This window comes from Melospiza melodia, chromosome 3 (assembly GCF_035770615.1).
Source record: "Melospiza melodia melodia isolate bMelMel2 chromosome 3, bMelMel2.pri, whole genome shotgun sequence".
Taxonomy (NCBI): domain Eukaryota; kingdom Metazoa; phylum Chordata; class Aves; order Passeriformes; family Passerellidae; genus Melospiza; species Melospiza melodia.
Genome location: NC_086196.1, coordinates 36,026,562 through 36,052,973, shown reverse-complemented (window position 1 = coordinate 36,052,973; position 26,412 = coordinate 36,026,562). Strand labels below are relative to the sequence as shown.

General features: G+C 40.0%; 1 protein-coding gene across 19 annotated transcripts in view; it reads left to right on the top strand.

Annotated features, from left to right (window-relative positions):
• Window positions 1-4,041: 4,041 nt before the first annotated feature.
• The window catches only part of SYNE1 (spectrin repeat containing nuclear envelope protein 1), a 289,695-nt gene continuing 267,324 nt past the window's right edge, over window positions 4,042-26,412 (top strand). For 18 of the 19 annotated variants that reach the window (XM_063151313.1, XM_063151312.1, XM_063151296.1 and 15 more), the window contains exons 1-2: window positions 4,042-4,112; window positions 12,788-13,053. In XM_063151313.1, the coding sequence (XP_063007383.1) occupies window positions 12,990-13,053 (64 nt within the window). In that variant the 5' untranslated portion in view covers window positions 4,042-4,112; window positions 12,788-12,989. Of the gene's footprint in view, window positions 4,113-10,745; window positions 10,837-12,787; window positions 13,054-26,412 lie in introns of those variants that run through there. The other variant, XM_063151293.1, reaches the window with a different exon arrangement.

Sequence of the window (26,412 nt, the reverse complement as noted above, 5' to 3'; positions counted from 1 at the left end):
GTTTTTCAGCTTATAAATTCTTGGAGAAGTAAGGAGAGATTTCAGGTATCTTGGACTTCTGGAGGGTACACTTTTTTGGCCTGTTTAGGAGACTGGCTGACAGTCCCTTGGGAGGCAGTCCTGAAAGGCAAAGGAGTCCAGGAAAGCTAGTCATTCTTCAGGAAGGAAATCTCAAATGTGCAGGAGCAGGCTGTCCCAGTGAGCTGAAAGATGAGCCAGCAGGAAAGCCTGCCCTGGCTGAACAGAGAGCTTTGGCTCAGGGGTGAAAAGTGGCGCTCCAAAAGTGATGTTCACCAGAAATCAGTGCTGGGGCCACTTCCTTTCCTTCATTTAATATCTTTATCAACGATTTGGGTGAGGGGATCAAGTGCAACCTCAGTCAGTCTGCGGTTGAGACACCAGGCTGGGAGGGAGTGTGGATCTGCTGGAGAGCTCTGCAGAGGGATCTGGACAGGCTGGATCAATGGGCTGAGGCCAATTGTATGATGTTCCACAAAGCCAAGCGCCAGGTCCTGCCTCTGGGGCACAACAACCCCAGGCACTACTAGAGGCTTGGAGAAGAGGAGCTGGAAAGTGGCCTGGGGGAAGAGGACCTGGGGTGCTGGTCAAGAACAACTGAATCTGAGCCAGCTATGTCCAGGTGGCCAAGAAGGCCAATGGCAAACAGAAAAAAACCATATCCAGCAGGACCAGGGATGTGATTGTTCCCTTGTTCTCAGCACTGCTGAGGCACCACCTTGAATCCTGTTTTGGGCCCCTCACTACAAGAAGGACATTGCGGTGCTGGAGCATGTCCAGAGAAGTACAGTGGAGCTGGTGAAGGTTCTGGAGCACAAGTCTCGTGAGGAGTGGCTGAGGGAACTGGGGTGGTTTATCATAGAGAAAAGGAGCCTCAGGGGAGACCTTTCTGTTCTCTACAGCTGCCTGAAAGGAGGTTGTAGCAAGATGGATGTCAGTCTCTTCTTCCTATTACTAAGTGATAGTACAAGAACAAACAGCCTCAAGTTGCATCAGGGGAGGTTTAGATTGGATATTAGGGAAATTTCTTCATGGGAAGGGTTGTCATTCACTGGAACAGGCTGCCCCGCCAAGTCATTGATTCCCTGTCCCTGGAGATATTTAAAAGAGATGTAAATGTGATGCTTACGGACAAGGTGAAGCAGTGGACTTGGACTGGGTTAACAGTTGGGCTTGATGATTTTAACAAGTCTTTGTTCAAATGATATGGTTCTTTGGTTAAATGTTTATGTATTTATGCTTGATACAGTACATGGAAACCAGAGGTAGTGTGGCAATGCTTCCAGGTTGTACATAGATACTGTGTGGCAGTTTAGGACAGGAAGGAAGTGGCAATTATTGCTCTCTGCAAAACCTGCAGGAGGGAGGGTATATGCTCTTTTACTCAAACCAGGCTCAGCATTCACAGTTACAACAAATTGACTCAAAAGAGATCAAGAGACTTACAGAGATATCCTGTTCTGCACCCTGATGAAGTATCAAAAAATTAAAAATGCCTTCCAGGAAGACACTTCTCTAGTGTGAGCTTAAATATCTTCCACACTGCCAGTTTCACTTCTTTCTTACGGTATGTGGTGCAAAGCTTTATTTCCTCCTAAAATTTTTGGTTCTGATATGACAATACCATGTACAAGGTAAGCAGATTACTTCTTGTCCTATGTACTCTGGATGCAAAGAAGTGATAATTTCCTTCCTTTTAGTGTTCCTTTAGAATGTTTTTATACCTCATGCCAGCTTTTAATGTCTAAATTGAATAACAATTTCAGACTTTTCTTTTAGATTAAGTGTTCTAAAGTTTCCACCACTCCCATGGCCATCCTCTGGATTTTCTCTAGCTGATTTAGACTTTCTTTTGAAGTCTGGCAACCCAAACTGGGCCAAATAGAGAGTGATACAATACTGAGGCAAACCAAAATGTTACTATACCTCTTTTATAAGTAGCATTTCTCTTTTGAGGAAGAGTGCCTCAAATTCTTCAGGGCAAAAGACCTCTTCATGTCCTAGCTAAAAGCAGCAGCCCTTGAGGGTGCTCTATATTATCAAATCTAATTGCTTGTCCTTTCAGAAAAGATATTTACACATATCCAAGGGGCAACAGTTTCAGATCTTGACTTTTTAACAATTAAAAGCAAAATGGAACAAGTAATAATGACAAATACATTGTTCTTAGGATAGCACAGACAATTTTTTTTCTAGCTGAGCTTTTAAAATATACAGTGGAGCATTTAGTGCTGAAATTGAAGCTTACACTAGCAAGTATTTTGCTGAACTGCTTCAAACAATAGTAGTATTACTATATGAAGTCTGAGCTTTTGCAGTGAAGATGCTTTCATTCAGGTTAACACTCATATTCTTAACCTAGAAAAATAAGGTAGTGTTTTCTGAAAGAGGCAGTAAAGTGAGGAATTTTTTCAGCAAAAAGATATATGTAGAAAGGCAGGAGTCAGAAACATGTTAGCATCCTCTTCCTTTGCCATTTTCAGTGCTGCAACTGGCATGGGGTAAGGCAGAGAAGAAGGACAAAGAGGTAACAAAAATTGGGTGAGAAAAGCTTTTCAGTTCCCCTCCTGCACATCCTCCCCCCACCCCAGAATACCACCCCTTCCCACCCCAAACCAACCAAACAGAAAATCCCACAACCCTACAAAAGGAGAAAAATTTCAGGCCCAATATGCCTGGTTACACTCATTGTCAGAAAGAGGTAATTTTTTGTGGATGGCTGGAGGTGACCTAGATATGTATATCCCAGTTTCACGTGAATTCTTGCTGTAGCTCCTGGTACGTCTGCTTCTCCCACACTGGCTCCAAGTGTGCAATCCATAACTGCAAAGTGTTGGGGTAGGTGCCATAATTGTACGTGTTCATATCACGAGGGTAGCACCAATGTTACTATGACTGGTGCTAAAGGACAGGGTGATGCTGAGTAATCTCTGCTGCCTAACTCAGATTTTATCCATCCACTCAGTAAACACCCTGCATGCTAATGTTGTAGAATCACTGCAGCACTGCCAGAAATGATGAAAACTAAGAGGTTCATTGGCACTGCTTCTCTCAACTTCTCCATTTCAGCTCCAAATGAGTGGGTTTTTTTCCCAATGACACAGACCAGAGATGCTCCATCTCTTAAGCAGAAAAATATTTTCTGTCTCCTGCATGAAGCTAGCCTTAATGGTATCAATTAAAATGAAGCAGGGAAAAAGCAAAATTAAGGCACAGGGATTGTGCAATGTCTTTGGAAGAGGCAGAATCGTGTTTTATGCTGGGGGCACAAGCACTGTTGCACAGTTAGCGTGGTCTGAGCTCGAAAGTGGCAGACCGTCTTGCCAGCTCCTTTGAATATTTCTGTCCTGCTGCTGTTATGTAAGAGCTGCTGTCCCAGTTTGCTTGTGCAGCTCTCTGCCTTATGCGTGATGATGCTCTGGAGCCTACGCCAAAGGTAATGCCCTATAGCACGCTCTACATTGCACCAATAATAATAACAATAATAGTAATATAACTAGTAATAGTAATTAGCAACGACATCTCGATACAGTCGTTCTCAGGAGTATTCCGGCTACTCGCCAGAACGCACTCGGGAGTGAGGCCGGTGTCTTGTCCTACGTCTCCGCGGCACCGCGGTCAACGCGGCCGCCCCCGGACAAGCTGCCCCGGCTTTGCCGCTGCTGCTGCAGCCCGCAGGCGGCGGGGCGGGGCGGGGCGCGGCCCCCCCGCGATGCGCGCAGGGACGGCGGGCACCGGGGCACGGGCTGCAGCCCGCAGGCGGCGGGGCCGCGCTCCGGGAGCGCCGCAAGGCTACGGCACACGCATCCCGGGCACCGGCGGGATCCGCATCCCGGCACACGCACCGCGGGCACACGCAGCCCTGCACACGCATCTCAGCACACGCAGCCCTGCACACGCATCCCGGCACACTCAGCCTCGGGCACACGCATCCCGGCACACGCACCGCGCTCCCGCCCTCTCCCCACCCCCGCACCTGCTTCCTGGCCGCGGGCCGGCGGGGCGGGGCGGGGCGGCGGGCGCGTTGCGCTCGGTAACCAGGCAGCTGCGCCGGGCGCTCCGAGGCGCGCAGCAGCGCGGTGCGCGGGGCTGAGGTAAGGAAGGAGCGGCGGCGGGGCCGGGGGATCCCGGGGCTGGCGGCGTCTGGAGCGCGGCCGGGAAGAAGGGGGTCCCACGGGACAGCAGCCTCTGCTGGCTGCCCCCCAGCCGCCTCCTGCCCCCCTGCGCGGAGCTGTCTGGGGGTGAATCCGAAACTCCGCGCCGTGGTTGCGGAGTTCGGCCGTGTTCCGGGGTGGGTTTGAGGTTTTGCCCTTTCGGAGCGGACAGACCCGGCGGAGGGCTGTGGCGGTTCTCCTCCTGAAGTGCACGTACGTGTGTGTTGCAGAGATAGGCAGTTTTCTGCTCAGTCACACGCTGCAGGCCAAAACGTAGTTAACCAGAGGAAATGTTTCTATTGATGGGCGCTCCCGGGAAGCCAGTTTTAGCCTGGGTTGCACGCAGTGATGGTGCAAAAAGGACAAGTGCACCGCCACAGAGATGCGTGCAGCCCGTATGTTCCCTGGCTCGTGTCGCAACTCCTCGGAGGTAAGACCTGCTGAAATACTCACCGACAAGGTTGTTACTAGGATTTTGACAACCATGTTCATGCTGAGGAGAAGTGCTTGTAAGGAGTGTTAGTAACCTGCTACAAAAGACCAGATACTGGAATTTGATGAGGAAATACTTATGTAAATCGTCTGTGTGATGGTGAGGGAAACTCCAGTGCGTCTGGCTGTGAGGGATGTATACCTATGTGGCGTGTAGGGAAATAGTATGTGGTGTTTCTGGCTGCCTGCCAGAACTCTTGTAGTGCGGAGCCTGTTGAACGACTCCTAACAGGCACACGCTTTCCTGTAGTAGTACTAGTGATGGACTGTCTGCTCCCCGTGATCTCTGATAAATATTTTTGTGATTCTTGCATGCACTTCAACACTAAACAGCTCCCAAGCTGTAAATGCTGATGGTCTATGTTAACATGTTGCCACCAGACAGGAAAAAAATAGGGTGTAATATCATTTTGGTTGGTAAACAGAAAGGCTTTTTGTTTGTTATAGTAAATGTTTGTTCTGTGCTGAATGACATGAAAAAAAACTGATTTCTGAGGTGCAGTGTTAAAATTTTGGAGTTACTTCTTTTCTGGTGAGAGTCAGGCATTGTCATTTGGAATGTTTCACACGGATGTTTTGCCCTGAGAAAGGAGCTCTCCAGAATGAGCGTGGTGCTGCGTGTTGCAATGATTAAATTCTCATCTTTGCAAACCCTGTTAGATGTGAATGTAGAAGGAATAATCTCTATACTTCCCACCTGTTTCTTTAATTCCTGTTCATAGTGTCTGCTTTGGCTTGTTTGTTTAATATTACCTTCAGAAATAATATAAGTCAATGGAAATTCCATGTTGCTGAGTATAAAATACCAGTGCTTACATATTTTGCAGGTGAATCCAAGTATGTTTGAGATTTTAAAAAATTTTATTCTATCTTTTCTTTAGGCTGTTGTAATAAGTTTCAGTAGTGATTTGGACTGCTGTAATTAATACAGACACAAGAAACTTGTAATAACTATATGCCTTCATGCACTATTACTTTCTCTTTATTAAATATGAGAGTCCTCAGTGATGGTTTTTTGGGACTTTAAGAACTTCATGGGAGCCATGCAGAGTTACACAGCCTGTCAGTCAGCACACTGCTCAAAGAAACTGACTTTGATACTGGATCAGAGAGGGCAGAGGTGCATAGGGAAAGAACAGCACTCTGTTACATTTTGGGAAAGAGTGAGAGTTCTTGGCAATGAAGAGGCTCTTCCTGGGTGAGGCACTGAACAAGGCATGAACCTTTCAAGGCCAGCACAGTGAGAGTGATTGCTGGGGGTCCACAGAGCTTTGGTCCCAAGAGGAATGTACATACATTCACCCTTGAGACAAGACGCCCCATTAACCCACCTCAGCTATGCTGTGTTAAAGGAAGTCAGTTGTGGCTCAATTCTTTTCTTATCAACTACTGGCAGTAGTTACTGAGAAAGTACATATATCAAACATAAACAATTGTTTTTATACTTACTCCTTACCATAGCCAGTGACAAAACTTTAGAGTTCTTGTGTCTCCTTAGAGGTCATAAAACTAACAGCAGTGGTGTACATCTGAAGTGAATGGGTTTTTGGCTTTGTTTCACCCAAAGGCACAATTTAAAGGGAAAAGCAGAGGGGGTTTCTGCTTTTGCCTTCATTTGGCATTTGTCTACAACTTGCTTACGAGTTACATGTATAGCAAAGTTTCTTGCTTGGGAGATGTGCAGGAATACCAAAGAGCTGACGCTTACTTGCTTATCTCAAACTTGGTTTGACCCACCCTTTCCTGAGATGCTTCAGTGTTTTCTATTTTAGTGGTCCTTCTTTAGTTTTCCTCCCACAGATGTACCTCTGCAATGCTCTTGTGCTATAGGTCATGTTATGCCACAGAACTCCTAGGTGCCATCAGTGCTAAACCAGAAAATCAGAGCAATTCTCCTACCATTAACTGGCTTACACTTCAGATGTGAACTTCACTCTGTCCTATTTGCTTGTGTATTGTGACCTCTGATCTTAATCTCACTCTGTCTTTGTCCGTGCAGATAGTAAGCCCTTTTAGGCAAGGATTATATCCTGTGTTTGTAGAAGGTAATGAGCTACTGATCCCAGTCTCCTGCTATTACCAGCAGCTATATGACTGTAATATATTCCTGCACAATTTCAATAACAGGATTACTAAATTTTAGTTTAGTAAAGGCTGTCTTTAACTTTTTGTATCAATAAGTCTGAATGACCTTTCTTTGCATGTATCTAAAAATGTATGTTCTGCCAATTTTCTTAAAAAAAGCAAGTCTCTGCCTTTTGTTTTCTCCTAGAACAGTTTGTATTTTCTGTTCAAATGGAATTACAGCTTTCAAGACAAGAATTACACCATTGGATTTTCATCCATCTTACAAAAATGCTAATAAAAAGTAGATAATAAAACGCTCACTTGCTGAAATGTAAATACATACATAGGTATGTGAATGACTAGGATCCTACAAATATTTTTTAAATACTGGAGTCCAATGGTAGGTAAAACATAGAAGATTGTATGTCATATATGACACAGATTTGAATGTCAGATGTGTAAATTACCTTGAACTTGCAAATAATTAATTGCTGTTGCAAGAGCTTCAAGCTTCTGCAGAATGAGAAACTTTTGTTTAACTCCAAAATATGCTTAAGGATACCTAGATGAACCAAAATAATCTGGAGTTCCAGAAAGGATCTAAATCTCTCTCTCTGCTGCCCTACTTTCCCCAAGAAAAACAAATTTCAATACCTCCAGGTAGTTGCTGCACATTTAGTCAGTGTGAGGTTGGATGGTCAGTGAGAAAGAACATTGTGTTTCAGTGTTCCTGTTTCAATGCATTTTTTTGTCAGTAGAGAAAGGAAGCACAGATTGACAGTGTTGGTACTCAACCATCAAAAACACCTTTCAGAGCCAAAATTGCATTTTCCATGATCTTATGTGGTGCACAGTTATGTCCCATTGCCTTTGGGAAAGTTCCAGTATCCACTGATACACTTCTGCTGCATTGGGTTTAAGTGAGCAACTGCAAACTTGCAGTTCAGCTGTCAGAAAAAATTACCAAAGGGACTCCTCTGCTGGCCTGGATTTTGAAAGATCAGTGAGGAGATACTGCATTTTCTCTGAGGAAAATAAAAGAACCCTGCTGGATCACTCTTCCCCACTTCTTCATCCTAGCTCTGAATTTTATATATCCAGTAGGCATCAAGTGCAACTTGACAGATTTATTCAAATAAATTTACAAATGCATTCTCAATACGTAATCTACTGGTTATCAGTATCCTGGAATGAATTTTATTGAGTTTTTCCACTTTTTATTTAAGTTTATTTAAGGGATGCTGCTTCAATTTTTTGTCTAGCCTTTGTCTATCAGAAATGTCTTCAGTGGAAACATCAGTATAATACTAATTGAAGCAAATTAATCTTCCCCTGATCTTATTTTCTATTTTCTTTTTACTTATGTGGCTAAAAAGCATTTGCTTGCTGTGTTTATTTCTCAGATGGTCTTTTAGCACATCTCTCTCCAAGCCTGTATTTGGCACACGCTATGGCAGCGCTCTTCACTTCTCAGGCTCTGTTTCTGCCCACTTATTTCTGAGTGATGGCTTTTCCAATTACATCTGTTCTGAACAGGTGTAAAGCTGCTAGACTTTGGATTTAAAGAAAGTCCCAGCCTGCTTCACAGGGGAGGCACTGTGCTTTTCAATCTAATTGACCTCTCTGCTGATTTCCCTTATATTTATTTTTTAAGCACTGTGTTTGTAGATCATTTCCTGACCTGCTCAAACGCTTTGGATTATTCTTGTAATATTTTGGACAATGTCAATCTCTTCCTTAGTTGGAGCTATTTTCTATTGATTAGCATTTTCTTCCCACTAACAACTAACAGCCAACCTAAACCAGCTGTTTTTCTGACTATTTGCTGTTTAAAAGCGCAATTATAACCTCCAGAAAATTCTGGTTCCTATCTTTCTGTGAGTCATTTATTCCTGACTGGCAGGAGGCTCACTGCTGTCTCATAGAATTGCATCTGTTCCAGTAGTGTCTATCAACCTACAGCATTTCCAAGACCTCTTCTGTTTCAGAAACAGAATCTGTGGATCAAAGTGGACTTCTAGCACTACAGCAGTAAACCAGGCCTGGAAATAGTTTTCCTGGATTTTTTTTTCTCTTTATCAGTTCTCGGCAACTCTTGCTTACCAGGGAAGTCTGCCTCTTTGTTAGTACATAATGGCACCCCAGCACTTGACCTTATTTCAATTGCTCCTGAGATTCTGTTCAGTTCATATGCTATGGTTATTTTAGTTACTCCACTGTATTTCTTATATCTGTGTAACATTTGATTTGTAAATGTCTTCTAGCTGCAGGACTTCCTTGAATTTATTACTCTGTTTATTGTCCTCTCAAATATCTCTTTTTGAAGTGTCCCAGATTAGAAACATCCTTTCACTGCCTGTCCCTGTCTATTTCTTGCTCTCTTCAATATCTTTGTTTATTATTTGTTTCTCCTTGTTTATCTGGAGTTTCTTTATGTATTCTGGTGCTATAATGGGAGTTTATAGAAGTCTAAACCAGCATTTTCAAGTACAGCCATACTTTCACATCAGTGGCTACTTCTCCTGGCTCCTGTATGTGGCATCAGCCTGGTGTACTGGGAATCACAGAATGGTTAAGATTGGAAGGAACCACTGGTGGGACCCCATCTGTAATCTGCAATTTTTGACAACATGAAGTGGAGTCAGAGAATTGTTTACCTCTCCTTGGTCGGGTTTATCCTCAGCCCTTGTTGCACGTTGCATATGCCGTCTGCACCTAGCGGATGTCTCTTTGTTTTTCTGGAACCACGCTGCTGACAGGCAGGTCTGTTTGCCCTTAATATGTTTTGTAAACTTTCAAAGATAAATTACAATCTGGTCTTGCCAATGGTATTCTAGTTTTACCAATAAAAGGTAAATATCTTTTCTAATTCAAAGTTCCCCTGAGGACAATGCGAAAAAGAGGATTAAACAGGGGACCCAAAAAAGTTAACCCACAATAGATGCGGTGTTTTTCTTATTTCTTCCATAGCACAGATGTCTCACTTTCCTGGCATTTAAGAGAGGAACAAAATAATCCAGAGAATTGCAAACTGCAGTTTAGTAAGTCCTAATGGCTCTTATATGAGTGAAGATCATGTTTCCTCTTTTCATCTAAATCCAGAGTACTGGTATATTAATATAAGAAAATGGTGTCAGTGTAACTTTTTCCATTGAATCCAGAAAAGAGGCAAACATAACAAAGGATTTAGCTAATTTATATGCAAACCCTGTTTCACTCTTGTGTGTTGATTCCATGTATATTCAGATAAAAAAACCAAAAGAATAATTTATAATGAATAATCACTTGTTGAATGCTAAAAATGGGAACAGCTCATATTCAGGGCTAGCTTCAGGTTTATTTCAGGAGATGGGTTATAAGATTTAAGCCATGCACTTTATTAAAAACCTGTGTACTTTGAAAACATATCCATCTGAAGACACATCTTCGTGTCTGACACACAAATTTAAAGTCATTCCATTTATTAAAAATTACTTTGTATAGCAACTATGCAAATAATTAAGATTTTAATGCTTAAAATCTGAGAAAGGTAATCTTTCAGCAGGAAAAAATATTTTCTTGATGGCTTTAAGTATTTGTAAAAGCCATGAAAAAATCCTGTTCTACATTACATTGAATATGTGACTGTCCACATAGGATTTTTTGTTCTGTCAAACTTCAGGTATTGCCTAAAGAGAGGTGAGAAGGGTGCATGAAGCTTTGTTTCATCTGTTCTGCTCCTGTTTTGCTGTGTTCTGCGCTGTGGTTTTGTGCCTGTGGAGGTGACTGGGCACATGAGAATCTTTCCTTCCTACCCGTACTAACTTAGTGTCACCTTTAAATGAGTTAATTCCCACTGCTTGCAAAGGAGCTTTTGAATGAGGAGCCATATTTAGAAGCTCACATTCTTCTTATGCAGCATATAATTTAATATCAGCTAAATAAATTATTAATTGCAAGTCTGCCATTTATTGTGCACAGTGACTCAGCCTGCTGTATGAGTATATTGAACATACATCTTCATAACACTTTTCCAGACTCTCTCAACTTGGACTTGGATCAGCATGTTCCACAGCTCCTGTAAATCTGCTCATATACAGCTGATTTATGCCAGCTCTGTCACAGTGTGAGTGAAACTGGTGTTCTGGTATTGTTACTGCTGTTAGCCAAAAGCCCAATCAGATGAGGCATTTTTAATACCCTTTATCCCTGCCCATAAATTAGTCTAGCAGCTTGCTAGCACAAGTGGCTGTACCCAGTTTACAGTATTGCTCAAAATGCTAGCAGCGCCACTGCTGCAGAAACAAGGCTACATGTAACCCACTGTGTTACAAATATTCTGGTTTGGATGAGGTTAGGAAAGCTGATGTTTCATTTAAATATTGCAGGGGAAGCAAAGTTCACCAAGCTGTCATGTGTGAGCACAAGAAACAGAAATCCTCCTCCTGCTCCCCGTCCTCTCAGTCAGGTGCTATTTGGTGTGCTGTTGCTGATGCTCTCTGCAGGGATTTAGCAATGCCAGGGGACCTGGTTGGCACAAGCATGAGGCTCCTGCCAGGGTGCCCCTCCATGCTTGGGAAGGGGTGGCTGATAGGCGAGTCCCTGTGCACCCCAAGAAGTGTGTGGGGCAAAGCCTGGAAGGTGGGAAGGGCTACGGGAGGGAGGAGGCCCTTGAAGGAAAGAGCAGACACATGTGTGTCTGCACATATAGGAGCATCCAGGTGTCATGGGAAGTGTAGACATATGTAAAAATAGCAGCAGTGTGTCTGGAGAAGGTATTAGCCCCACGGGGGCCATGGCATGCAAGAGAACAGCCCAAAGACATTGGTGGACTCTGCAATCTGTTCTGCCCTGTGGCCCATCAGAAGTGTGCTTCCCTCAGCTCCACTGATCTAAAGGCACCTTGGGCTGCTGATCTGAGCAGCATTTAGGTCTCTAAAATACAAGGTAAACTGTAGCATTGTGTGTTGACTGCAGTAAACATACAATAAAAAACATCAATAAGAGGGAAAGCACGATGTGCCTTGGGTCAGGCATGGTTTGAAGGTTAGAAAAGGAAATGTTGAAATGTCATTTCCTCTGGCTGCCCTTACATGTTGACACAGCTCCTTTGGGACAGTTCATCGTGCCTGAAGCTGTGCAGCCTGAAGGCTTGGCTGATAATGGAGGACTCTATTCTCTGACAGACCTTGGGGCCAGGAAGAGATGAAAGTGCACAACACAAATGAACCCACTCACATCTGTGATATTGATCAGCTGCATATCATCTTGAATTTGGGGTGCACCCAGAATGTATGGTATGAATCCAGTTATTCTTGGTGTCTGTACATTTCTTATCAGGGAAATCACTGCATACATACATGCACTTGTTCCTCAGAAGATAAGAAGTTATCGATAGAATTATCTGAAGAATCTAATTAGGTTATATTTAGACCAGATTTATAGTCACATAGATTTTTATTATAGATGCAGAATTGTAGCAGTGTTCATGTAGCAGTTCTAGTTCACAGCTTATGATGTTAAATGGCACAAAAGATAGCATCATTATAAAAAAAAAGAATACAAATACAACTTTAATAATGAAGTATATTAATCTCAATATTTCATAATAGACCACATTGTCAAGTGGAGTTAGGAGTTATCCTGACCAATGGCTTTTTGTTACATGCTCCTTCCTACAGTAGTGAAATAAAATGAGAGTTTTACAGTTTTTGGATTTTTACAAGTGGTTTTGTTTCTCTTTTAAGCTTAATAGGCTCTATGTAAAAAAGTATTACAGTATTACTTTTAATAAGTATAATATTCTTATTATTTCTAAAGCAATATCCACAAGCATACTCAGGAAAGCATTGATGTCTGGTGCATTGCCAGTTGTGTTTAATGATTTGTTTTTGCAGCTTCATTCTGCCTGATGATTGCCAAGCAAGCTTTCAGCATTAATTATATTTCTGGTTGGGGCGTACACTACTGCCAAAACATAAACCCTTTACCTGTTAAGATAGCCATTAAAACTCAGACTCCTTATTTTTTCAGAGCTGGTAAAAGTTTCCTCTAAACTTTGGTCCTTTTTTTCTCAGGTGTTGAGATTGTTTACCATTGCCTTGCCCCGGCCCTATGGGGGCCAGCGTTGGACTGGAGGTGTCTGACTGGCCCGGGGATGCTCTGCCACGGCTGAGGGTTGAACGCTAAAAGGAAACTGTCCAGGATCCTCATCCCACTGAGCTTCACAGCTTGGAGGGAGAATTCTGTTAGGGGAAGTGGACTTGCTGCAGAGAGGTCATGGCTTCATCCCGGCTGGTGGCAAGATCTAGAGACATTGCCAATGTCATGCAGCGGCTTCAAGGTAAGGGACTGACGTGGGCTGGTGCTCTCTGCCCCACCCTTGTAAATGCAAGTTCCTATTTTCTACTATACTGAACAGTCAGAACAATATCTCTGAAGTTTAGCAACTGTTCTAAGCTGATCTATGGGATGTACTTCTAGTATATCCAAAGGGCTGTGATTATGTCTCCTTTGGCATAGCATAAGCAGTGATACTTAAAGCAGTTGACATTAACATGGCTCCATGGGACAGTACACAGAATTGAAACTTATGAGACTGGTTTTAGTTCTGTTACTCCCAGGTTATTTGATGTGTGTATCAGTTTTCCCATAGAAAAGAGAATAGAAATGATATTCATCCTTTTCTCACCTACAAAGTCATCTGGTAGATATTTTATCCTGATAAACTAATATTTATTAGTTTAGCAGTGAGGACTGTGAATTATTATATTGTTAAGCATTGAAGAGTTCATAGCTCAGTGAGCTTATTATTAGTCCTCAAGTTGATGACCTTTTAGATAACACATCACAGAATGTCTTTGCAATATTCTTTGAGTATTCATTATGGTTTTATGTTCCTATAATACAGCATTACTAAATAAATTTGTTGTGTTTTCTTAGAACTTCTACATCTAACTGCTGCTAAAAGATTGCATTTGAATTTTTTCTTAAATTCAAATAATGATATTGACTAGAAATAAATTGTCAGTGCTGCTGTAGATTTCACTCCTATTAACTTTTAAATTCAATCATAAATCGCTGGCCTTCTTTCCTCTATGGAATAGTTTCCGCTGACTTCAACAAAAGCTTGTATGCACGGAACCTTTGATACCCCCTTCTGCATCCTCTAAATCTGGAAGCTTAATCTCCTCCTGGGTTTTCCTTCCATTTAGTGTTTTTCAGTTCAGGAGATCTGAACTTAGCTTCCCAGACACCAGCTATGAGTGATTTCCATGTAGCCTCAGTAGATAAATGGAAGAGTCTGTTCTATTTAGGCCTGCTACAGCACTTCATGAGTTCCAACATGCACATTTGTGCATTTACTATATGTTCCCATTCTGTCTTAATGTCTGCTAATTCTTAAGCCAGTGCTGGACAATGGCTGTTCAAAGTGCCAAGAAGCATTGAGTGAGGAAGTTTTGTGCTCAGAGGATTTATGGTTTAAGCATTAGACTAAGACACTCCAGGCAGATTTGAATGAGACTGTGCAAGGGCACAGTGAGGCTGCCTTGCCCACAGAGCAGGCAGGGGGCTTGGGACACAGTGTGTGTACATCACAGTGTGTACAGGATACCATAAATTTGTATGAACTCATGTTCTTAGTAGGTATTCCAGGAAAAAAAATACTGAGAGACTTGAAGCAAGAAATGAAATAATTATGGAACTGTGAGACCTTCTGAAGAATATGAAGGAATTATGAGACCTTCTGAGGAATATGAAGAAATGCATGAGAAATGTGCTCAAAGTTTATGGGGACATGTTGAAAAGAAAAGCATCAGGGAGCCGGTTCAGGGAGGATTATCCAGGCTGGTACTCTGAAGCAATGTATAAGGATGCTACAGAAGGTATTTGCAGAGCGTGGGGGCCATTAATTATCAGACTGTTATATGCTAACTTTTTAAACATCTGAAAAGCTGTTGCTGACAAAATGGCTGTTCTGTTCATTTGAATTTTGGGTTTTTTTACTCTTTTTCTTCATTTTTTATATATTTGGCTCTGCTGAAATCTAATACATAGTTCAGTCTGCTATAATCTTTTTATATTATTTTATTTTTGGAAATTAAGCAAAAATAGTTACATGAATTCTGAAGTGAAGACATTTGAAAAGAAAACATATGAACTAAATGGAAATTTAGCATTGCATGTTAATTTCAAGTCGTACCTGTAACTGGATAATTTGCTTCTCATATGAAATCAGCTCATCTTGGTATTGATGGGATCTGAGTTTTGCTGCAGATGCACTATTTCAATAAATCACCTGTGCCAAAGCTAGAGTGCTTGGAGCCTAAATCTTTTTTTAGTCTGTAGTTCTGCATTATGGATGAGCAGGCAGTCTGCACTGCGACTACCTAAGCCCTTGTGTATTGAGGTTGCTCCACCTTTCAGAAATTACAGTCAGCTGAAATTGGAGTAGATGGGCATAGGAGCACAGAGATATTTCTTGGCGTGTTTGTGTGGCAGCCCAGAGTCGGTGCAGTCGGTGCACAGCTCAAGGTGAGAGTGGAACCGACAGCATTCAAGGTATAGCAGGAATGGCACTGCTTTGGGGGATCCTCAGTCGGTGCAGAGCAGCAGTTGTGCTTTACAACACCTCTTTCTGTACCTGGCTGTAAGCTGAGGCAGGAGAGTTCTTCTGGAGTGATACTGCTTAGACAGTGCTGCAAGATGTCAGTGCTGGAAATTCATCAGCACTGAGAGGTAAAGCAAGCTGTGCTCCCTCCTCCACATTGTTCTCAAATGTGCCTCACGGGTTTCCAGTGAGTGCTTGCGGTGGGAGAGCGTAGGAAATACCAGAAAAATGCCACTCTTCACTGGGATTCTCAACACCAGTTCTGAAATATCTGCTGTACCCACTTTTAGTGAACACGACTATATATGCTCTCCTAAAATCTTTCAAGAGAGAAACAAAGTTGATTCTGTGTTGGCTGGGTTTTATAATTTGTTTATTTGGGTTTTTTAATATAAATATTTCCAGTCACTTCCCTTTGGTAATTATGATGCTTGCAATGCATTCTGTACATATACAGAGTTTTTGAATAACGTCCTGTGTCGCTGGCTCAGAAATTCACCTGGGGCAAACAGCCATGATAAGCTTGCTAGTTCTAGGTTTCATGCAGTACCTTAGGCTTCCTAGTTGTTCATATTATAAAAGCATCCATAAAACCTGGGCAGGACTAGTGTACACCATCAATATGAGTTACATTCCTGGGACTGGTTTTTGGATTACTCTGGGAATTAAAGCCAGTTGGCACAAAAGCACTGCTCCTTAGCCTACAGGAAGTGCAAGTTCATTGGCATTGTAACTGTATGCTAAAGATTCTTAAAGCATCTTTCTTAGCTACAAATATCAAACCAAAGAGTGCTGGGGAACAGGCTGGTAAATCTCTTACTAATTTGCAGTCTCTGCCATGATGAAATGAAATATTTTCTGTTAGTATGCACTGTTAACAGGCTAACTGCAGTCATGCTCATGCTGTCCTGAAGAAAAAAAAACCAAAAACAAATGCCTCATTTATCCCATTCCTCAGGACCTTGTTTCATTATGCTGACTTGTTCTTAGTGGCTTGTAAGGTGATGTTGAGCAGTCACTGTAGCATACTATTACTGCAGGCTTTTCTCATTCCCACTTTTTCGTCCCTCTGTGCATTTTTTCCTTCCAATTTCTCATTTAGTAGTCTGTGCTGAGTGAAGACTTTTGTAAGTGTCATTGTGTTCATTATTGCGTGGTCTATTTAATCAAACAGGACAATTTTTCCCTTTCTTTATTGAATCATCAAAAATTCAGTCTGCACTAGAATCTAAACATATATGCCACCCAAATAAGGTTGCTGTCCTATAACTGATATTTTAAGACTCATCCATTTTAACTCCATGCAGTAAAACCAGTTCTAAAGTGTACAAAGTACAACAATTTAAACAACATAATGTTAAAGGGCAATACATTTGTTGTCCTAAAAAACCCTCTACAAATGATAGAGAACCATAAAAAATTATTTTCCATCTTTCATTTCTTCTGGATTGCACCACTGTTCTTATTAGGCTCTTAAATTCACTCTAGATTGTGGGTATTTTGGGGTTTTGTAAAGTCACTTAGAGACAATGATGTAGGAAAAATTAAAGGTGGGAAAGCAAGCAACATGATCATGCATGAAGACTTACCATGCTGGAAAGGAGGCATCATTCTAGTACAATTCATACGCTCCAGGAAAGTGGAGGTCAAACAGGCAGGTCAAATAAGATTCAAGCCCAGTCCTTATTTTATGTAAAAGTACATACAAATGGCTATCATCTTCTGCAGTTTTATGCCTTCCTTACATTAGCACTGTTCACAGAATGTTGTGGGTTTGTTTTTCTCCTGGGCTGTCCTTCCTTTTTTGTCCCCATCCTCTTCACCTTAAGTTTGGCTCTTCTTTTCCTTCCTTTTTTACAGCCTAGCATTTCTTTTCCATACCAGCAGCCATTAAATAAACAGTATGGGTTTTTTCTGTTTAGCTGATAGGCTCTTTGTTAATGTGTACCTTTGGCGTTTTCCTCTGTTTTTTTCTCTAAGTCAACAGTGCCAAGAGCCACAGTTTAACATTAAGCTAAGGTGATTTAACACGTACCTTGCTTCACTGCATGCACATTCCAAACTTTGTTTTCACCAGCACTCTTCTTCTTCTTACCTTAGACCTGAGGTCTAGGACTTGGTTTGTAGAGGCCAAGTGAGCTCCTGGGTAGAAGGCAGTGTCTCTCCTTCAGTGCTGTTTACCATTTTATTGTCGGAAAATCTATAGTGCAAGATCACATTTGTAAACGTCAGCAAAATTGAAAAGGTGTGCTTGACCTGGAAGGGCATGCTGCACATCTTTGCACAATTGAGTTTTATCCCTGTATTACAAACACTGCTCTGGTCAAGGTTTCCTTCTGTCCAGTTTCCTTGTAGGTACTGGTTCCATGTAGTTGTGCTGATGCTTTTGCCTTGCAGTCTTTCACTATCTAAAATGCCCCAGTTTGTTTCCTGAATCTTTCTTGGATTTTTCTTGAATTAAATGTAAATTATTAGTCTGTTGAGTGAGAAAATCTTGTCTCTAAGGCAATCCATTACTCACTGGCAGTGTGTTAAGGGAAAATAAGCACTTTTGACTCCATTGACTGGTATGACCTCTATGATACGAAGGTCAAGTAAATCTAAATGATGAATTGGGAATCTGAATAACATTGCAGCCCACATGTTACCTAACAAGAGGAAATCATGCAGGATTTCAGTCTCTTTTTTATTATTTTATCAGTGTGAGAAAACTTAAGTTAATGCTGTTTCAGAGCAAAGTCCTGAAATATGAGGTTTATGTGTGAAGGTTAAGACCGCTGAAAAAAACCCTACCATCATAGCTGAAAAGAAGATCATTAAAGGGTAAAAACAGTATTTTCATCTACTACAACAAAAACATGTGAAAGGATAGTCTGAATCTGGAGATATTCAAGTAAAATAGTAGTTAATATTTGATAATATAATCATTTTAGAAGTATTTAATTTTGGTTTATGCATATGCAAACAAGTTCACTGAGAATCCACTGTAAGTTTTTTCTGACCCAGGTATGTGATGGTAATAATCTGATATATTCCTGGTAGAGAGAAGTTCTGAACTATCTGTAGGTATTGCAAAAACATGGGGGAAAGAATATGATCAAAACATTTCACTAGTAGTACAAATGACTAAAGTATGAACTGAATTTAGGCATCATGTTATATTAGAATATTTTGTCATATAGTTAGACTGTTTTGACATATGGTGCAATAAGTATCTCAGTGGAAAAAACCATATGCTGCTTTTTTTTTTTTTTTAACTGCAGTTAGCTTTCACTTTGTGTTCTCTTCAATGAGAACTCAGTCCTGGGGCAGTATGTGAAATGCAGAATGTATTTTAGTGAGGCATGGTCCTATATTCTTATTTTTAGATGGTTTTTCATCATTAATAAATTTCAAGTTAGTGATTTAAAGTAAATTTTTAGAAATTTATTTAAAGTTAATGTTGCCATCTCTTTGCTTACATTTTTCTACTGCTTTGACCACAAAAATAACAATGTAAGTCAACATATTCCTAATTACTTTTTTTTCTTGCTTTTACTTTTGATTATTACTGTTTCCACAGGTTGTTAAAACAATCTGTTCTTCTCTTTCCATTTAGTTAGTCAATGAGAACACAAAGCACGAATAAGCACACAGTTGATATAAATTGCATATATATATATATATATGTATATGTATATGTATATGTATATTTGCATTTGAGTTGCTTTTTAAGGAAAAACGAACATATTTTTCCAATTTTCATCTGAGATAAAGTATATATTTAGGGCAGAAAATGGCTGACGTGGTGGTGTCTCACACTGAGATTGCTTTCATTTGGATGTGAAGAAACACAATTCAAAAATTGCAATTCTTCTCCTATGCTACTATTAAAACACTGACAAGATTCATTGCACAAAATGTAGGAGGCAAAATGCAAGAGGAAAATCTTCCTTGGACAGTTTAAGAGATAGTGGTTAAAATGCTGTGTATCCAAAACATGTCAGGCAAGTTGTGTTTTACACGAACTGTCTTCAGCTCTGTGCTTCTCACTATGATTTGACAAGTTTGTATGTAGGCATCCACACTGCAGCTGTTTAATTTTGGGTTTGATAAAATGTTATCTGAGGCTCAAAAACTGTTTTCAGTTAAGATTTTGTCTCAAAATAACATCTGCCATATATGTTACTGGTGTGAAAAAACATATTTCAGGAAGTCTAAATAGGGACAATTATGTGTCATTTTTGATGGTTTAGTGAAGATAGAGATTTTGAGAAGGAAAATATTGCAGTGTTTATTTTTGAGAGTGCCCTCTCTATTTTGACAGGCTGCTAGACAGTTATTTTAGTAATAGCTTTGGGTTGGGGGTATCAAGAAGCAGAATAGATTCAAAATATTTTGATGACATATTTTTATGCAGGTTAGACAACTTATCAGTTTTCTGGTTTGTGATTTCCTATTTCTATTATATACACTGCAGGCTTGAAAAATTAAACTTCATTTCCTCAGAGCTGTGCTGTAATACCTTCCTACAATATATTTTGGTGTGTTATTAAATTTGAACATAGCTTATTGTCATCACCATAAATAATGGTGATGACAATGGCTCCCTCTTGGAATGCCACATTTGTTGTTTTTTCATACTAGAAGAACTGAAAAATGCAGGAGGACATGCCTCTTGTTACTAATTAATAGGGATTAAAAGAGTTTTGTAAATGAACTACTGCTGATCATGCTTTGACGCTGATGTAGAGACTTCTGTAACATAAAGGCAAAATATTTCAATGAGAAAGTTTTTGTTTTTTTTTTTACAATTTTGTTGTAATCATGTTTTGCCCATTTGTAGAAATTAAAAGCTTCACCATCTTTCTTTACCAGGATGATAATATACTTTAAAGAATATACTTGCAGGTAGAAAAAACACATAAATGGAAATTAACATGTAACAGTTACTCGTAATTTATTCCACAGACTTTTTTATAGAATGCCATTTTTATTTTGCACTTTAGACTGCATTTGCTTAAAAATATCCTCATTTCTATCACAAAGCTTCTCCTTGTGACTCATATCACTGAGTTCTAATTTTAGACTCACACTGAGGTTTTTAGTTGGCAGTTGTATGTATCCAGGGGAATCGTCTATTACTGGGTGCAAGAAAACAGGCTACTTGTTCTGTCTTTCATCCAATATGAGAAGGAGCTTTATGAGGGAAGTGTCAATGACTTATTAAGAATCCAGCAGTCAAGAAGGGAAGAAAGAAAACCCACCAAAACCCCCCTCTCTAGCTCTTTAGAATTGATGTCTTCATGGTGAACTAAAAAGAGATGTTTGAAAGATGTTATTACATTTTACAAGTAGTTATAACTGACTGCTAATTTCACAGCTATATTTAAAATTCAAATTCTGATTGCTAGTAATTTGGGGTGTAAGTTAATTCTTTATAGACTTTAAGTTGGGGCTACTCATGTACAATGTTCTTTGCACAAGGGGTGTAAAGAAACTGGGACTAACATTAAAAAAACTAGCTTACATCCTGTACTTTGGAAGAGATCCTGATTATATTAAGTTCTCAGTAATTCAATATCGGAACGGTTAGGGAAGTAGCAGAAAAGCAGCTTGATGTTTCAGGGTAAGCAGCCTCCAGGTGAGGAGGAGAAATGCTGAGTTACTGCACAGTGAGGACAGTTCTTGGGCTCCAGCTCAGCCCCTGCACAGCTTGGCCTGGGGGCCAAGAGCTCATACCTTAACCTTCTCTCCCTCTCTCCCTGGTTTATCTGCCTTTCTTGCTTTCCCTGCTGAGGAGTCATTGCTGTTACCAGAGATGGCTGTGAAATATCTTTCTGAGCTTCATGACATGGAACATAAACATTAATATATTAAGAGATGTGATTTGTGAAGATTCTTTTACTGTAATTTCACTAGATTTTGTGTAATTACTTTTCAGTATTTGTTACATAGTCTTTTATACTTTTAAGAGGATTATGCCTTCCCTGATGTACATTGGTTTAAGTAACTATGGAGAATGTATGTAATCTCATTGTAACACTGTCAGGCTTGTGACACAGCCCTGCAAAACCTGTAAATCTCTAAGCTGAAGACTCTTGTATTCACCCAGATAAGAGATACATCTAGAACATTTAATACCACTTTTTACCCACATAGCCATTGCTGCTAAACGAGAGTTGAGATTTAGTTTATCCAAATCACCGAGCTTTAGCTGTGCCAGTATAATTCTGGGAAAATTCATCATCCCCTTAGAGAAATGCCAAAGGCCTGTACAAATGTAGTAAAATGTTCCCTTGCTTTCTGCACCTCACTATTAGAGACCAGCTCATGTATCTTGCCATAACTGCTTAGCCTGTCCTACCTCTGGCAGCTTGCTTGGGAGTCACCGTCGGTGTGCCTGGGTGGGCACAGTGTCCTCACTACACTGCGGACTTCCCCTAAGTCTTTACTTAAGGTGCTATTGCGAGAAAGCCACAGACCTTGTCAAGGCAGCAGCTGTTCTGTAAAGACTTTATCTTAAGCTCATTAAAACAGAGGAAAAAAATCTTCTTTCCATAAGGTGAAGGGAATGAACTACAACAGCAATTGTACATGAAGAGTATTACTGTTAGCTTTCCGGTCTCGGAAGGGAAAAAAATCCCCAGCTCTACATGCAAGAGCAGTATTCAACATGATTTGTGGCCAAACCAGTGCAGCAAAGGAGAATATTTACTTGCTTTTATTGACTTACATATATTAGAAAAAAAATCTACTTAGGAATGGAGCTCTTTGTTCTTTCTCAGATTTTCTGTTTATAAGAATTTATGGTAATTTGTAGTAAATTCACTTTTGGACTGTGCTTTCATTCTCCCAAGGAAATTCAAGTAAATTATTACAGTTGAGCCTGTGTAAAGACCTGTGTCTTTATTCTGTTTCTTTTGGCCAGGGTTTCTATTGTCTCATTTGCCAAGACATCCCTAAGCTTTTCTAAGTCCATGTGGTGCAGCCATTCCCAGTTCTGAGGCTGCAAACTGCTCCTGGCATGTACAAGACAAATAATACAGATGAATTTTCTCTTTTGACTCCAGAAACATCCACTGGGTAATGCAGAAACATCATGTTATTTTTCAGGAGAGAATCAAGAGTCAGCATCACCAATTACAGCAGTTATGAGCCAGTTGTACCAGCCCAGTCCTTCTCTACTGGGAGCTGAGTGCTGTTTTGGAGCCTGGGCATTCCTAGTCCATTCACTCACAGGTGAACCTGATGTGCCTTGGCACAGTGAGGACAAGAAGTACCTTTCAATGGAAGTCACAAAGCTTGAGCTCCCGTCCAAATGAGTAGAGAAGTGTTGGGAATGGGCCCTTCACTCAAATTTATATTCCAGCCGGCATTCCCCCATTGGAGTGTATAGGCACAGAAGCTCAGACTGTGGTGCTGAGATGATTCTTAAATCAACCAAAACTCAGATTTTTGGACAGGAGAGACAGAGATGGGACTATGCAATGATCAGTTCCAAGTCAGTGGGGAAAAAAAAAAGTGACCAAGCCATTGTGTTATCAGAGGTCTCCAGGCATAAATGTTTATTAGCAGGTGTGAGTTGCAGTAATGAAACACACTGGTTTGAGACTTATAAGACAGGACACAAGTCTAATTAACCTGGATTTCTGGCTGTTTTGTGAAGTTGTATGTTGCAGGAAGAATAAGATCTGAAAAGGCATTTGGGCACCTGGAAATAGTTATTGCCATAAAAAGGCAAGATGTGTATTTTTAATACCTCTTTAGATGCCTTACTTATGCTTCCAAGACCTGAATTCTTTATAATTCATGGACAAACAAATAAAGGGAATTTAAAAAATCTTCAATGAGATTGTATTGAGATTCTTATTAGTACTGAGAAATGACAAGTTTGTAATTTGCAAATTTATTTAATACCCTAAACATAGTTAATATTTCTAAATCTAAATTCTTGTTTATCAGCAGTTGTAAGATAAAGTCAATGGGCTATCTTGGAACTACTAACTTTTTCTTTATTCCATTAAGTAAAAGTGAAGCCATATGACCACCTTGTTTACATATTCATCCTACTAAAAAACTACACCTGTATTGAAAGCTTTGTATTGATTGCTGCTTTTTCATTCAAATGAATGAAATCTTTCTTGAATAAAAAGCCTTAAATCTTGCTGTGAAGATTTTGCTTTCTGCTTTCCAAAGAGACAGGAGCTCATTTTGATTTTTTTTTTTTCTGGGTGACTTTCTCAGGAGCAGAAAACCTGCTGCTTCTGCATTGCTCTGTATTGTGGAAAGGAGTTTAGTTGTATAATCTGCTCTCCTGGTCTTGCTTTCCAGAATGGCCTTTTGTTTGGTCACTTTGGTGAACATGTTGTACAAAGTCTTGTTGCATAATTCTTCTTCTTTCACAATCCTGAGCCTGCCTTTTCATCTGTGTGGTTAGTAAGAGAGCTGGAGGTGTGATCAGCTGCCAGAAGTGATTTGAATAAATGAGAGGAGTCCTGAACAGCTAATGGTTGTGTTTACATCTGGTTTCTAAGAGACTAATAGTTCAGGCTTACTGTCTCTCTGTGTTTGTATTTGAGATCTTGAGCACATCTAAATCCTGTATTCCCTGGGCACACTTTTGTCTGCACAAGAAAAATTACACTTAGTTTTTATCAGTAAGACGTCATAAGTTTTTAATAGGAAAATACATCCATTTATGAATGAGATTAAAGAATGGTGTGCCATTGGGCTAATTCTTTACTAATCAAGGTGCTTTTTTGTTGCCGGGGGTTTTATTGGGCTGTTTGGTTTGGTTTTTGGTTGGCTTTAGAAACAGGCATGCCAAATATGTAGTGAAGTGGCACATTTCAACCTGTGAGGGAAGTAAAGATAGTGTCAGTGGCTGGGTTGGAATGAAACAGAAAAGTCTCATTCTCACCAACTCCTGTGAAAGTGTAGCATGCAGCATGGCCTTTACTGCAGTCAGGAAGAATAAATCAATTCCTAAAACTGCTGTGCTGCTTCAGTACCAGAATGCTTCTACAAATCAGGTGTACGTCTCTGTACTGACAGGAATCAGCTCCAGATATACCCACTGGCAGTTACAAGTAGTTATTTTTGTTTATTATTAATAGCTGGTTGTTCCTGGTGAAGGGCTGAATTACTGTTATCAAGAATAGGAAGTACCTTAAAATTTGGCTTAACATCTTATCTTCAGCAGTGTGTTTGAGAAATCACACTGTAAGTTTCACCAGTGTATTTTCTTCACATTTTCTACATTATTATATATAATATTATTATATGTGTTCTGCATTACTATATGCTAGTAACCAATCTTCAAAGTTTTACAGGCTGCAGTACTTTAAAAGAAATTATTCTTGCTGTAGTTAAAATGCCAAACCTCAGGGCTGCAAATGTGCAGCTATTTAAAGTATGACAATACAATGAGGGTTCTCCAACTGGAATGTTAATTTCCAGGAGATATGTATTTTAAATGAGACCAAACCTGGAATCTATGTTCAGTGACATCAATTATTAACATAACATTAGTGACAGCAGTTAAGTTGTTCAAGTTATTCTCCCAGGCTTATGATTAAGTTTAAAACTATCAAGCTGAATTATAGTAATGTCACAGGAAATGCAAGAAAAAAATATATATAAAGACTTACATGAAAATGTACATTGGATTTTCTTTGTAAGGAAGGAAAAGATTGGAGTTGATAGATCAAAATTCTCAAAAGTTGGCTACTTCTTTTTGCCAAAGCAGATTGTAAGGCACAGAAATCAGAACACACACACACACACACACACACACACACACACACACACACACACACATCTTGTAATGCTTTCCTTCTATCTATGAGAAAGATAAATTACAAATTTATCTCTCTCATAGATATAAGGAAAGCATTAAAAAAGTTAGATTGAAGGCTTTGAATAATGTATTTTCAAGGAAACAGAACAAGGCTAACACATAGCAATTCACATAGAAGTGAAACAGAAACGAAAGTGAAAGGAACACATACAGGCTCCTGATAGGTAGAAATGTTAAAAACTGAAGAAAGAAGATTGGATTTTGAGAAGAGCAATAACATTCCCTTGAAAACAAAAAGGAGAGAAGTTGCTTTACATCTCTGAGCATAAAAATTAGCATGGCAAGAGTTTCAGCTGTGTTATTGATTGTGGACTGTTCTCAGTCTCACTTAACGTCAAAGAGCATGTTTCAAAATCTGTACATGCAAAAAAAGAGATGTCTTTCATCTGAATAAGTAATTTTAGTTCTGGGCACAATCAGAATGTCTATACCACCATTACTTGCTTGCTCCCTGCCAGGATTTGGCTGTTTGCTAATTACAGGTGGATGCTGAGCTGTGCTTCCCTGATCCTGCAGCATTCTCTTACACTTGCCCTGGCAACAGCAAGAACTGTCCTTGGTTCATAAAGAACTACCTCGGTTTCTTCTCTCTTCCTGATAAATGGATCTCATTTTGTAGGTGATTACTTCAGTTTCCAAATAATTTAAAGCCTTGAGGACTTGAAATTAGAGTAGTTTCTTACTGGTCAGTTGTTACCTTCTGGTTCTCTGGCCTCTTTTACTAAAATCTGTTGCTTGAATTCCTTTACACTCTAAAACCTTCCAGTTTAATGACATGTTTTTCTAATAACTGCCTTAGATGAGAACAATTTATTTTAGTGTTATCTGTATTTCAAAATTTTTGTGTTTTTGCTCCAGAACTAGAAAGAATTAAAAGCTTGTTAGTAGCTGATTTGCATATAGTTAAGAATGTGCAGTGGCTATTGGTACAGATTTATGGATAGATATTATCCTCAAAATTTATAGGCACTTTCATCTAGATTTTTATTCTTGCATCAACTTGAGATGCTGAGAAATAAAGATACAACTCAATAGCTTGTCTCTTAAACCATATGCTGCATTTAAATGACCTCTTTCACTCTGTCTCAAATCAGTGCTACAGGATGCTGATCATCTGTTCTCCAGATTTATTTTTTTTTTTGGCCTGTGACTGGACAGAATTGGTGGCTGATTGCCAGCAATGCAGGACATAAGCTGCTTTGGCAGGTTTACCCTTTTAAAACTCTGTTTTATTTGCAGGGAAAATTGTC